Below are 15,253 nucleotides of genomic sequence, written 5' to 3'. Positions count from 1 at the left end.
ATCAGGTCAGTGAAGAAATAGTGTGGGAACCATAGTCTTGAAAGAGGAAAATTAACCATTCCTGCTTCCAGTTGGATGGTTCTCCTAGTGTTTTGAAGAGTAATGGTGCATTAGTATATTTGTGGGTTTTGTTGTGTTTTGTCCCCTTTTTCTCTTCCTAGGTGCTTTCATAATCTGCTGGACCCCAGGATTAGTCTTGCTGCTCCTCGATGTTTGCTGTCCCCAGTGCAATGTCCTGGCCTACGAAAAGTTCTTCCTGCTCCTGGCAGAGTTCAACTCCGCCATGAACCCCATCATCTACTCCTACCGGGACAAGGAGATGAGCGCCACCTTCAAGCAGATCCTCTGCTGCCAGCGCAGCGAGAACGCCAACGGCCCCACCGAAGGCTCGGACCGCTCGGCATCCTCGCTCAACCACACCATCTTGGCCGGCGTCCACAGCAACGACCACTCGGTGGTGTAAGAGCCGCGGCCAGCCACCTGGCCAACGAAGAGCAGCGGGCGACGCCGCAGTGTGCGGTGGGCATGTGGCCCCAGGGGAGGTAACCCACTCACAAGGTTTTCTCAAACACTAATGGACTACAAGCGCTTCTTTGCCAGGGAGGGCTCGACGCACCGGTGCGGTCCGCCCCGTCCGCAGGACTGGCCGTGCCGCAAGGCCTTTGATTTCTACTTTCAAAAAGTAGAAGGCAGATGCCTTGTGGTGAAGGTCGTTGGAGGCCTGTGGAAGGCCTCGCTGGGACTTCGTTGGACTTCGCTGCGTCTTGGTGCCAGTCTGAAAAAACTCTGATTAATTAAGCTTATACCTGCTTCACTGCATTTACATGTAGCCACTTAGTCTTTTTAAAAAGGGAGTAAAGGGGATAAAAGTATGCCTATCATTTAATAGACATGTAATATTTATCACCATCAGCATGCTTGTGATGAACATTTTCTGTGCAGGGAGTAAAACTGTGCTCTAGTCTTTGTAACCTTAGCCACACTGCCATAACTACAGTAAAAACAAAAGTATTTTTTTCTAATACAGGCAACAGGAAGATGATGGAAACCGACTCTTCTTACCTTCATTACTGATGTTAGAAAGCATGCATGTTCTGTGTGTATGCAGATTGTTTTAATTATGAAAAAAAAAGCTCATTGTAAAGTCTGCAGGAAAGTAGAAAAGCATAGACTGTGTTCCAGTGTTTGTTTAGATTATGAAATAAACAATACTCTAGTCACAAGGTATTTAACATTCTTCTTTGAACTCCAGTATGAAATAAATGTGTAACGTGTGGTAGGTCCCAAGTTTTTTCATGGACAAGTTCTTAAAGTAGGACATATCCCTAAGGCTCTTAAAGGGCTAAAGTCAGGTTGGTAGATTTAAAAACAGGTATTTATGGCATTGGAATATTTTTTTGTTGTTTGTGGCAGAAAGCAAAGGGATTGTTAATGTGGGAAAAAAAAAAAAAAAGAGTATACATTCTTACGGAACCTTTCTTGTAACTGAAAACAAAATACTTTCTGCATTTTTGCACTAAGAAATATTTGTATGGTATCTTTTAAGTTATGCACCCTTCATTTCAAAAGCAGAGGGTTACTGAGAAACAAGGTACAATTTTATTTTCTGAAATCAAGAGAACATGGGTAGTTGCCTATTCCAAATGACTGGACTGTGCTACATATAGTAGCCACATACACACATTGTTATGAATAGCTAAGCTAAGAGATGGACTTTTCATATATGGTTGTTTCAAAGAGAAAAGCCACTTTTGTGAATCTTGATTACCAAGAATTTGTGACATTAATCAAAACTCCTTGATAGGGGTAAATGTGACCAAAGGTGGGATCTTGCTGATAAAAAAACTTGGGACCTCTTTCTGGGAGACTGTGTGTTCTCCTAACAATGTAAAACATATCAACAGTAAATGGGGCCATTTTCCTCATCATAATTTGCCTCTCTAACAACAAAAGCAACCACAACAACAAAAAATCAGAGGTATATCTTTCAGTGAACCGTACTGGAATGTAACATACGGGACAATATTCTCCCATTTGGGGAGGGAAGAAACGGAGGGGAGAGGGTCAGCCTGGCAAAAAGTAGAGTGTTTGAAAAGATGGTTGAATCTTATGTTTCCAAGAATAAAATTGCTTGGAAAAGGCAGTTCCTTGCTGAGGGAGGGAAGAGCAGCAACTGACCAAAACCTGTCTTGACTGAATAAAGTAAGAGCTTTGCCACTGCTTTCAGTAAAACTGAAATTCACCTATACAGTCAAGCCAAAGTTGTGTGGACACTGTGGAAGATGGAATGGGCAGGGGGGATAAACACAACATTATCTGCCAGTTGACCAAGCTATTGAATGTCATACTTGCTTTTGACAAAACAGCTCTTTTTTCTGACTGTGTTTGAGAGCAAGTGAATGTAAAGGTTGGCTTGTTTTTTATCCACATAACTGGACTGAGAAAGAGAAGAACAGGCTGCATGAACTTTGTCATTTAAAAGCATCTGCTTGCCAATCTACTCATAAATTCTTGTTAGTGCTGTGCAATGTTTGAGCTAGTGCAGGTAAGCAGAAGAAAGGAGAGGGTAAGCATGCCTCCAAAGACCTGGGACACCTAACTGAAAAACAGTTTCCTTTTCTCAAGAATGCTCAGAGTTGTTTTCTTCCCTGGATCCAGGGAGAGCTTTTCCTGTCCCCAATGTCCCCATGAAAGAAGGACATCATAGACACCCCATTTTTTTTGAGGGTTGCCCTTTCCAAGCGTCCTTCTTACTGCTGTTTGCATCCTCTTTATTGAATCTCTGCTGGATAGGGTGGGAGGATGATACTAAGAAATAGCAGTGAATCATTCACCCTAGTTTAATATGCTCAAAATGTGGTGGTTTTGGAGAAGCCATGAGTGAATAATTTTAAACCAGGGATGCGATCATTCCTGACACACAGGTGAGTCCAGAGGCCCCTTGTGAAGATAGATGCCCAACAAGGCTTTTGTCATTGTAGTGGCAGGAGGTGACAGTTGCTGCCCAGGTACATCCATCAGCCCTTCCCAAAGGAAATATTTGACAATTCAAGAAGCTGGACCCTTGGGAAGTCTTAACATCAGTTAAATTTCAGTCATGGGGTAGACTGATCTAGGAGCACTTTTGGCAGCAGGCGGGTTTCTCTTCTAAAAGGTGAAGTGGAATGGTTTAGATCAAAGGCAACAGGAGGCAAATGTTCCTTGTACAATTCTGCTAGAGGAACTCACTAAGCATATGGCTGCTGTTTAAAAATTTAATTAGTGCTTTGTTTTGTTGACATGATCTCCCTATATCCTTGAGAAATCTGATCTGTGGATTGAGTGTTTCTTTGCAAACTAATAAAATTAAAGCTGCTGTGAGCAAAGAGAATAAAAAGCAGATAATGGAACAGAGGGATTCATTTGCTCTCTTCTTTAGAGTTGTTCCCATGCCACTTGGTTTCGTCTTAGATTTTTTTAACTTTTGCTTCTCTGTTCAGATTTTTCAGCTGAATTGTGCAGTTGTAGAACTCACTTCTGCTATGTGAAAACACGGTGCAAAGTACTTAGGGGAAAAAAAATTGCTCCACTTATTTTTACTTATCTCAAATCCTTCAAACGGTTTTAGTAGACTTCTTAAAATACCAGCGGTCCTCCCACAGTCATTAAAATTCTTCTGTTGATGGCTGCCTCTGGTCCAAGTAAATCCTCTTGAAGTTCGAATGCAGTGATGTTTGTTTCAGCTATTGTAGTGGTGGGGAGTTGTGCATTAAAAAGTATATGGTTGTTGAAAACATTTGCAGGCCAAAGAAAATGTTTTTCCTACTTTGCTTTTTCAGTGACAGCTCAAGTCTGAAAACTAAGTGAAAAGATTGCCTTTGAATGAAGGATGATTAAATTGAGTTTTACCTCCCTGTTGCTGCCATATTTAAGAGGCTGGGTGACCCATTGGGCCACAGAGCTGTTAATATCAGCACTTACATGAGAAGTTGAAAATACATTCTGTGTTTAACATGCATTGCATTTCTTGTCAACATCTTTTTTGCTCCAGGTTCTCTGAGATCTTGTGGTAGCTTCAAACTGGCTACTAACTGGGATGCTCAAAGCTGGGCAGATTCCTTACACAAGGAGAAAGGGCAGATCAACTAAGAGCTTTTTCAGTGGTTCCTAAAAACAAGCACACCTGTCTGTCCCTAGTGCACCAACAATGAGTTTTTTTAAATAGTTGCCCCAAGATCCACCATTGTTTTTATAACTCTGTCTTTACCAGCTAGTCACAGCTGTGGCACTGCTTAAAGAAGCTGGCAGGGAAGTCTTGGCGTAGGTCACTTAGTGAAAAAGAAAGGGCAGGCATGCTGTGTTCATGGTGCAAACTAAGCCTTGGTAACTCAGGTGTCAAAGAGGAAAAGACATATTTTTATATCCAGTACCTTAGTTCTGCTTCCCCTCCAAAGTAACTTTTCAGTATCAGCATAAATTTCTCCTGTTACGGCATTGCACAGAGATGAAACTTTTCTGGTCACTTGGAGGAGTATGTCTTTTTGTGTGTACCTCCGTGGTGGCCGGCAGGGGAGCCATGGCCAGTCTGGGTCCCAGGAGCAATCTCTTACAGGAAACTCAAGTGGGCTCTGCTTCTGGGGCGGGTTTTGTAGCTTCTTCTGACCTCTGTGTTGCCCCAGAAGTATGCTACCAGATACCAGGCTTAACTACTGTAAAGCCAGCTGGTGTTCCTGGTGTTCCTGACTGCAATGCTGCCACCACCACCTCTGTCCTCACTGCAGTAGGTGTCCATGGACTAAAACCATACTGCTTTTTCTGTGAAAGGAATAAAAGCCCACCCAGCAGATTGTTCTCCAGAAGTGAGATTAAAGATGACATCACCAGGTGGAGAGGCTTTGACGCAAACACCCATAGTCTGTCTTTCAGTCACTGTGAATCAAGGTGATGCAAACAGAGGTGGCAAAGGCATTTCTCCAGGACATTGTCCCCACCACATGCCGAGCTGTGACCCAATCCTAGTTGTATCTGTCATTTCTTTGGGTCACTCCTGACCCAAAGGAGCTGTCAGAGGTCAGCCTAGAGCAGACTGGCTCTTCTCCACCTGCTGCAGAGGTAACATAACTCGAATGCAGGCTTTTCCTTTCTGGTCCTCTTAAGGGCTTTCCTGTTGAGCAATTTGCAACCGCAAGGTTACCTGTTATGTCCTTTCCAGTCAGTTCTTGGCTGTTAGCAATCAGGCTGTGCTGCACGCTGATGTCTGGATGGAGGGGCTGTGCAACAGCGGTCCCATTTGCTCAGCTGAGTCACCCAGGCTTTACCATTTGATTGCAAAGGCCTCTTCAAATAGATGGATAGCTTTAAGAGTATTAACTCTCACACCTGTCCGGCCATGCCTTCTCAAGAAAAAGTGCCCTTTCCTCCCATTTTCTTCACTTACAGGATTTTCCAAGAAGTTATTCACCCATCTCTGTTATTCCAAGTCTATTAGGGAGAAAAAAAGAGGTCGATATTAAAATAAATAAATAAATAAATAAATAAATAAACAAACAAACACAGACAAAACAACGATATGAAACAATGCTACTGTCATCTGTGGTATATGGAAATCCCACCCACTGATAAGCTGCCAGCATTTTAACAAGAGCCTCCATGAAATGTTCCCATTTGCCTGTGATAAACTTCTGATAACCAGAAGTGTATGTGGGAGACTCAGGAATCTGATCATTTGTTTTCCTGTTTAAACAAAGCCATGTTTATAACTTGCGAGTATGGGGAGAGCCAGTGAGGTTTGGCAAACAATTCTGCTTCTAAGTGCACTTACTGTAAACGTTTAGAGGTTGTAGCTAGTACAATAAAGTATTTAGCATGTGTAATATGGACTATTCAAGAAATACCCTTTGTGGAGAGAGCTGCTACTTTAGATGTGGAGTGGAATTATTCAGAAAGTGTGTCTGTGTGAAAGAATGAGCTGGAGATAGAACAGTGCTGAAACACAGGTGGGTTATTTCAAGTGAATCACTTGATAATCAGTTCTGTTCCTCATTCCTACCTGTCTACCTTTCTTCACATTTGCACCTTTTAACCTCAGGCCTCTTCTTGTTGCTCCACAGAAACATTTTCCTGCACAGAGAAAACAAACCTGCTTCTTTTCCCTCTCTCTCCTATTTTGTTTCTCCCTATTCCTTTTACTTATGCCCCTCTCCCTTTTCCCTTTTTCTTCCTTTCCTTTTTTACTGTGCATGGACATGTTTGTCCTAGAATATGTCCCTAGTTTCAATTTAACCATAGAATATCATACATTGACTAAACCAAAGGTGATAAGTTTATATGCAGAAACGTATCCACAAAGAGCCTTGCAAAGCCTTAGGAAGAACTGGGGAAAAAAAAAAAATCCCATTTCACATTTTAAAAACTAGAGGTCTTAGGTAAAGGGTTAATTAACTCCATTTTGTTAGTGAGGCTAATCACATATACTGAGAGAAACCAAGTGTCTGCTTCAGCAAAATAACAGAAAATAATGTTGGCGTTCCTAAGGTAAAAGTGCAGTACTAATCACTTGAGGCATTAGTAAGTACAAAAATATGAAAAAGGAAAAGTTTTATTTTTTCCTTTCCCCAAACCCTGGTGATTCATGACTAATGCCCTGGTGCTGGGCTTTCTATGACATGGCATGTGTAATGTAAAGCAGCCCCATAGAGTTTGATTGCTGGACGTAACGAGCAGAAAGCCAAAATACACAATTGCTAAATAAATCACGCCTTGTGAAAACGCACTGCAATGCCTCTGGGATTTTTTGTTTTAAGCCCTGGATCAGCATTTGCTGGCAAAGTCAGACTGTTTATATGGCAATCTGTTAACATTAAATACACACCACGTGCAGCGAAGTGGGACACAGCCCCAGCCCGCAGTAGGCAGCGTGCAGAGCAGGGGTTGGGAGAACACATTTGGGATGATGATGCCCAGAGCCCGTGGCACACTCCTGAGCATTGCATGGGCCAGCCCCTCCGTCCTGCTCTGTGCCTTCTGAAATCGGCATCTTCAGGCCAGGGGTGACTGGGAGGACAATACTGCTGCAGATGAGCTGCTCCCAGCAAGAACACGTGCAAAACAGCCTCTTCCACTTTTCATAGAGCCACAGAATGGTTTGGGTTGGAAGGGACCTGAAAGATCATCTAGATCCAACCCCCCTGCCATGGTCAGGGACACCTTCCACCAGACCAGGTTGCACAAAACCCCGTCCAGCCTGGCCTTGAACACTGCCAGGGACGGGGCATCTACAACTTCTCTGGGCAGCCTGTTCCAGTTTAAGGCTTTCCTTTTAACTGCTTAACCTTCATGTGGCTACGGATCTGCTGCTTCCTCCTCTAGTTTTTGCACACTCAACCTCTTGCTGCACTGTCTTTCCACCCCTCCAAACAGCCCTCCCAGTTCCTCATTTGTGTTGCTTTTCTCTGTGCCTCCTCCAGGTAGTAAACAGTCTCTGAATTAAGCTGCAGGATAGATTTCAGGTTCTTTTCACCACAGCTGTGATTTCTTTGTAATTCCCTGGGGAATGAGGTGGGAAATAAATAAATACAATATGTGGAGAACAGGGAAGTGAAAAATTACAGAGAGGGAGGAACAACATGGGAGAGAACACCCTACCTTCTGTGCAGGATTTGGTTTATGACCCTTTCAAAGGCTTTCTGGAAAGTTCAGGAAAAGATTTTGGGTTGTGAGGTTTTTTTCTCCTTGAAAGAATAATGCTCTTTCCATGGCATTTCTTTTTTATTTTTTGTCTGATGGAAGACTTTGTTGTTTTAGGTGTGTTTCATTTAAGAGCTCAAAAGGCCAACTGAAACAAGGAGAAGCCTTCCCATTTCCCACCCACACTCCACACAAAATTAAACCTCTTTTATATAAATGGTGTTTTACCACCAAAACTTTGAAGGATGCTTCAAGGACTCACATAGGTTATTTTTTTTTTACTTCTCTGTTTTTCCAGGGTTCACGATATCCGGGTATTTTAGTGCTTGTTCTGCCACAGATTTTGAAGTTTGTACATTTTTCTTGTCCTCAAGTGTCTCTTTGCAATCTTGCTTTTTCAAAATATGTAAACACTCCTTAGTTCAAGGGAGTTACTCAAAAATGTGCCTGGTTTGAGCTAGTCCAGCTGCTGTTGCTTTCCAGACCCCCTCTCCTATTTGCTCACAGTGAGGTCTGATTTTGAGGCACAACTAGATGTGAGCAAGTGTCAATTATTTTGTTTAGATATTCTTGTGTCAGGAGAGGTGCCATTATCGTATATACGTCGTTACAGCTCATGCAATATGCTGTAGGCAAGCTGGCTGCCCCTGTGGCATTTATTAAAGAGGCACATCAGGCAAACAGACTTTCCAGAGCTGGACTGGGTTGAGGATTTGAAAATAACTGACATTTCTTTTATTTTTGAAACATCATTCCTACATCTTCGCATGAACATGCTTAGGGGTCAGCTGTTGTTTAGTCTTCAGATCATCTGTCCTTTCTCCTGCTGTTCAGAGCTGCACACTCTCCAGTCAGTGGCGCTGCTTCCCCCAGCAGTGACAGTGGTGGCACGAGGAGTGCTGGATTTGGGACATGCACAAGAGGAGAGGGTCTGTCAAAGGGCTCAGGAACGGTCCAGCTCTGGCCAACACAGGCTTGCACTGACCCACTGGTGTCAGCAGTGCTGGGTGGGCTCCTGGATCCCAAGCAGGGCAGTGCCAACCACTCATTTTGGAGGTGGCCAACACACTGAGGAGGAAGAGAAGGAGGAGGAGGAAAAAGAAAAGGAGAAGGAAGGTTTCCAATTGGTGCCTGAGGAAATGAAGAGTGAAATCATGTTTCTACGCACATTTGCAGAAGTCTGGTTCTTGGCATTACTTTTACTCATGGCTCTTTTCCCCTTCCCATATCACTTATTAATATTTTACCTCAGATGTCCAGGTGGCAACATCCCTCTGGGGGTATAAAGCACCCAGCACACAGGGGCCCAGCAGAAATCTGAGACTTTTTGTGTTGCTGGCCAAAGGGTCGTGCACTCACCAGCAGGGACAGTGATGGCACCAATCCAAGAAAGAGCAATCGAATGTGCCCGTTCTCTCTTCCCTCAGCCAGGAGAAAGACAGCTTTCCACATTTTGGGATAAGGTTCTGAGAACCCCAGGTCGTAGAGGCTGGTGCAGGTGGGCTGGCAGCTATTTGGCACATATCTGCAAGGGAGGGCAGCCTTGTGCTGGTGAAGGGATGACTGGGCTGGGACATCTGGGCATGACCACATCAAGCTCCTGCAGACCCATGGCAGCAGGGGACCAAGCTGGAAACAGCAGGTGCCAGTAGTTCAGAAGCACCCATCTTCCTGGTGGATTATCATTCCTCAAAAACAGAGGGCAGGCACAAGAAAGAAAAAAAAAAATAAAAACACAACCTGTAAATTTCCTGTGAAGTGGAAATCCTGCTTTTCAGTTCACGTGCTTAAAAGCAGGAGTCATGCACATCTGATCTGCCAGAGAGAGAGCACAGGAAAGTAATGCAGGAACTGGGGCCCTTGCCTATTAGACCTCTTTTCTTGTCAGCTGGACACATGCTTGGTGTCTGCGCAGTGATGTCTATTTTGGTCTGGGAACACCAGTGATGTTTAATGACTTATTCTAAGTGCAGAAATAAAACACAGTTGCAACACAGACAACACTTTTGCTTAGACAAACCCCATGAAAACCTGCAGGATTAGAAGACTTTCTCTTAGAAGTGTGTATTTTTTCATTATTGTTTTATATTTTCTGTGCAGAAAACTGACGGACATGGAGCAGCCTTACTTTATTTTTTTTTTCCTAAGCAGAACTCACCCTGAATCTGAGTAAGTGCTGCACAAAGAGCAACTGTAAAGGGAGAAATTATGTGTTGTGGTGAGCCCCATGGCCACATTGCAAGAGGGAAATGGCGAAAAATGTTTGCAAGTAGTGATATGATGTGAGCCAGGCTGGACTGCCCTCTTCCCTGACTGTAGCATCTTGTAAAGAGGAGAAATCTCTGTTGGAATGCAACAGAACACCACTAAATTGGGCTGGAAGGAATTATATGGCTATAATGAACCCATAATGCAGATTATAATGATTGCAGACCTGGCCCAGAGAGCAAGGATATAAATTTCGCCTGGGCTGAGGCTTTAAGGGTTATTGTCAGGAGATGTCAATCACAGTGCTCCACAATGAACTTGAGATGGGCTCCTCAGCACTGCTTTAACTTGTGCTCCACGGCTACAGTGGAGCTAAGAAGGACATGTCAAAAAACATATGTGATTTGGTTGATATGAGGGGGTCCTCCTAGGAGTGCAGAAAAAATGACAGCCTGATGGCCCCTCTGCCTCTCCAGTGGCTCCCAGTCATTGGGCATTTCTGGCTTGCATTGCCAGGCCAGGAAGTTGAGCTATAGTAGGAGAATCCATCCCGCAGCAGATACTACCAGCAGGATGCATGCATTCCACACCTTGCAGCAGGGCTTGGGGTTTTCTTTCTCTTTGGCATTTGCACAACATTTTTTAAGTTTCCTGCAGCACAGCTGTAGCCAAGGTAGGTGTTTTATTAGTGAGCAGACACCAGACAGTGGTATAAGAAAAAAACAACCAAGTCATCTATGCAAAATTCAAGTGCCTGCTTTTTTTACCTATTTTCCAGTGCAGAGTGGTATAAAAGAAAGCCTTTGTAGCACAGATTTTTTTTTTTTTTTTGTATTGTGCTCTACACCTTTACTTGCAAGGCTAGCATTTCCTCAGAGCATTTGCATAGCTGAAGAAACATGAAGTTTTGGTAGAATACTTTGGCTGAAAGTCAAAAGGACTTTTCTTTCTAAGTGCCCTAGGTCACTCACAAATGTTGCTGCATTCATCTTGCTGAGTACAATGAAAGAGACACAACTTCACTTGCGTCAGTGTATCTGTACTAGGCTGCCATTGCCTTTGCCAGTCCACGTTACTCTGGTTCAGGAACCAAAAAAAACTGCACAAGTAAAAGGCACCTTTGTTCCAGTGCCTTGTATTGCTGTGTGAAGGTGCAGCCATTGAAGGAAAAACATCACATCCAGTCCAGCATGCACCAGTGAAAATTTTCTGGTGTAGGCCATGGACTGCTAAGTAGCTCAGACACTTTTGAAAATACTACTCTTCATCCAAATAAAGTAAAAGAGCAGCCAATATTCAGAGTAAGTGGCTTTGCTAGTAATGTTGCTTAAAGCAACCTCCCACATGCTTCCACCTTCTGTGAGTAACTCCATAACTGAAAAGTCTGGAGATGGTCCAAACAAAACTGTGTGTTTTTCATTAAGAGTAGAAAAAAAATTACCCAGTGTATAAATTTACTATGAAGCCATGTTGTTTGCTCTGAACTAACAGTGACATACGTGTGATTTTAATAAAGAAAACCATGATTTCATTAGTTTACACTGTATGCAAGTCAAGCATGCAATGAAAAACAAAGCAGATCCCGTCATTCATCAAAGAATGGTTCATCAATAAAGCTACATGAGCCACCATCTGACTGGGTGGGCTTCTGCCTCCTCCCTCTCCCCCAACTGTCCTCTACCCATTTGTGGTTGCATTTGTCCCTGCAGCCAGCAGTGGAGTGATGTGCTGGGAAGGGCTGTGGCTGTGTTCCCAGTCCATGCTACTCTCCTGGGGCTTGGTGCCCATCCATGAGGCCACTGTGTGCTATGATGCAGCAGTCTGGTCACTTTACCATCCTGCTCCTTCCCTTCTGGTCCTGCCTCTAATCCAGAGACCCAGCCAATGAATACAAGGAACAATCAAAATGAAGAGGAAAATACAGCCAGCTCAGTAAAATATTGTGCCAAGACTCCAGAGGCAGAAATAGTGCCTGTCTCTGCCACAGGCTGTATATGCTAGGCAATTTCCCCTCAGAAATTCTTTAAGAGGCAATACGTTTATTCCTTCTCCTCCCTTTCTACTATGAATTGCGTAGGATGGGGGATACCTTTTTGTAACCTGTTTTTGAAGAACACAGAGCAAAAAATGAACATCTCCATGGCAGATCATTTCCGCTAGGAAATGAGGCCATTTCTGGTGCAGGACACTGGAGTGTCTCCATTGAGCAACTCAGTCACCCAGCTGACTCGCTGTCAGCTCCGGCGTGAGCTGGCTAGTACTGTACTTACCTCATTCTTGGAGAAGAGTTTGGACAGCAAAGTAGAAAGAAGGAATTACCTCAGAATGCAGTTGGACACCAAAAACTACTAATGAAGGAAGAAGGCAAAATATGTGTCCAGTGATGATAAACCAAGAGGACAAATCTAGGAAAAGGTGAATGTAATGGATTAAATGTAAAGTTGAAAAACTTCTTGCAGTTCAGCTTCGTTGGACCATAGCCAAAAAATTAATGGCACTGCAAGGCTTGATTTTCTGCAGGACTGGAGATGAGGAAGCCATCAATGGACCCGCTGAAAAATGGGATGCTGAAGTAGTGTCCAGCAGGAAATGCCTCTATTTCCTGAAAACCTGGAAGGCTTGAGATAGTCATCATGTTTATCATTTAAGCAAACCAGGACACTTGCAGCTGCTGAGGAGGGTTATGGAAAATCAGTGGGACCATGTGGACCTGTGGAATGCTGTTAAAGGTGAGCCTGTGATGCCTGGGAGGAGAGAGGAGTGAGGAGGCTCTGCTTGAAAAACAAGGAGCGGCTGTAGCACAGAGCAGCATTTGTTAGAGGAGTCTGACTTGACAACAAGAGATCCATTATGGATGATCTTGGCTGGAACCTACAGCATCAGACTCACTAGCTTATGAGATGGCTGTTGGATGGGAGCATGAATCCACAACACCCTGTGAAAAAACATGACCTGGCTTTTCCCTGGCCATTTTCCCTGGTTGACTCTTCTGGGTCTATGGTCTTTTCATGCGTGGTAATTCACAGAATCACAGAATGTCAGGAATTGGAAGGGACTTCAAAAGATCATCCAGTCCAATCCCCCCACCAGAGCAGGAACACCTAGATGAGGTTACACAGGAATGTGTCCAGGCAGGGTTTGAATGTCTCCAGAGGAGGACACTCCACAACCTCCCTGGGCAGCCTGTTCCAGGGTCTGTCACCCTCACTGTGAAGAAGTTTCTTCTCATATTTAAGTGGAACCTCTTGTGTTCCAGTTTGAACCCATTGTCCCTTGTCTTACCATTGGCTGTCACCGAGAAAAGCCTGGCTCCATCCTCGTGACACTCACCCTTTACATATTTATAAACATTAATGAGGTGACCCCTCAGTCTCCTCTAGTCCAAACTAAAGAGACCCAGCTCCCCCAGCATTTCCTGATAAGGGAGATGCTCCACTCCCTTAATCATCTTTGTTGTTCTGCACTGGACTCTCTCCAGCAGTTCCCTGTCCTTCTGGAACTGAGGGGCCCAGAACTGGACACAATATTCCAGATGTGGTCTCACCAGCGCAGAGTAGAGGAGAAGGAGAACCTCTCTGACTTACTAACCACCCCCCTTCTAATACACCCCAGGTACCATTGGTCTTCTTGGCCACAAGGGCACAGTGCTGGCTCATGGTCATCCTGCTGTCCACCAGGACCCCAGGTCCCTTTCCCCTACACTGCTCTCTAACATGTCGTTCCCCAATTTATACTGGAACCTGGGGTTGTTCGTGCCCAGATGCAAGACTCTACACTTGTATTTGTTATATTCCATAAAATTTTTCCCCACCCAGCTCTCCAGCCTGTCCAGGTCTCTGGATGGCAGCACAGCCTTCTGGCGTGTCAGCCACTCCTCCCAGCTTGGGGTCATTAGCAAACTTGCTGATAGTACACTCTATTCCCTCATCCAAGTCACTGATAAATATATTGAATAGTACTGCCACAGTCTATTGCCTCCTTGCCTTAAACCTTGACACCCTCTTATCCTTGATATTCCTTGACATGGCACCAAAGATAAGTTGTTCCATCACCTTTCCAGAGACAGAGGTGAGGCTGACCGGTCTATAGTTACTCGGGTCTTTCTTCTTGCCCTGTTTGAAGACTGGAGTGGCATTTGCTTTCCTCCAGTCCTCAGGCACCTCTCCCTTTTCCCAAGACTTGGCAAAGATGATGGAGAGCGGTCCAGCAATGACCTCAGCCAGCTCCCTCAGCACTCGTGGGTGCATCCCACCTGGACCAATGGATTTATGGATGTCCAGATTGCTCCCTAACCCAGCCCTCATCAACCAAGGCAAACTCCTCCATTGTCCTGACTTCCTCTGGCACCTCAGCAGTACGGGGCTCCTCAGGACAGCCTCTGGCAGAGTAGACAGAGAGACAAAGAAGGCGTTCACTAACTCTGTATCTTCTGTATTCTGTATTCTCTGTATCTTCCGTCACCAGGGCACCCACCTCATTCATCAGGGGGCCTACATTGCCTCTGGTGTTAGTTTTATCTGCCATGTTTTTGAAGAAGCTCTTTCTGTTGTCCTTGACCCCCTCTTACAAGGTTTAATTCTAAGGAGTGTTTAGCTTTCCTAGTTGCCTCCCTGCATCCTCTGACAGCAGCCTTATATTCTTCCCAAGTGGCCAGCCCCTCCTTCCATGATCTATAAACTCTCCTCTTCCACTTGAGCTTACTCAGCAGTTCCCTGTTTAACCACGCAGGTCTCCTGGTTCCCTTCCTTGACTTCCTACATGTCAGGATACTCTGATCTTGAGCTTGGAAGCAGCAGTCCCTGAATGCTAACCAACTATCTTGGGGCCCTTTATCTTCAAGTACCCTTTCCCACAGGATTTCCCCTAGCAATTGCTTGAAAAGGCTAAAGTTGGCACTACTGAAGTCCAGGGTTGCGATTCTGCTTCCTATTCTGTTCCTGCCACATGAGATCCTGAACTCCACCATGTCATGGTCACTGCAGCCAAGGCAGCCCTCAGCCTTTACCGCTTCAACCAGACCCTCCTTGTTAGTGAGGATGCGGTCCAGCAGTGCTCCTGTCCTAGCTGGCTCATCCATAGGGGCATTTCATTCATAAATATTGAGATGAAATGTCTAATCCAGGGAGGAGAAGTGCTCTGGCAACGGTGTGGAACTGACCTGTGGGCCAGCTGCCACCTTGCTGGGGCTAGTTTCTATTGCACTTTGTGCCGGATGGACCCCAGGCTGTCTAGCTGCCAGCCTCTGTTTCCTGTTATGTTGAGTTTAGTTTGGCTTATTTTTTTCTCCCCTTTGTGATGGTTGGAAATGTGGTCCTGGTTTCCCTCACCAGAGCCAAGGCCATGGCCATAGCGATGTTTTGCTGAAACAGCCAGCCTGACA

General features: G+C 44.6%; 1 protein-coding gene across 3 annotated transcripts in view; it reads left to right on the top strand.

Annotated features, from left to right (window-relative positions):
* Positions 1-6,212, top strand: part of LPAR1 (lysophosphatidic acid receptor 1) — a 78,838-nt gene extending 72,626 nt beyond the window's left edge. For all 3 annotated transcript variants that reach the window (XM_082074523.1, XM_082074525.1, XM_082074524.1), the window contains one exon: positions 162-6,212. In XM_082074523.1, the coding sequence (XP_081930649.1) occupies positions 162-463 (302 nt within the window). In that variant the 3' untranslated portion in view covers positions 464-6,212. The remainder of the gene's footprint in view (positions 1-161) is intronic.
* The last annotated feature ends 9,041 nt before the right edge of the window (positions 6,213-15,253 follow it).

Source organism: Streptopelia decaocto, assembly GCF_964273445.1.
Source record: "Streptopelia decaocto genome assembly, chromosome: Z".
Lineage (NCBI taxonomy): Eukaryota > Metazoa > Chordata > Aves > Columbiformes > Columbidae > Streptopelia > Streptopelia decaocto.
Note: the sequence above shows the minus strand (reverse complement) of the source record. Positions and strands in the feature narration are given on the sequence as shown.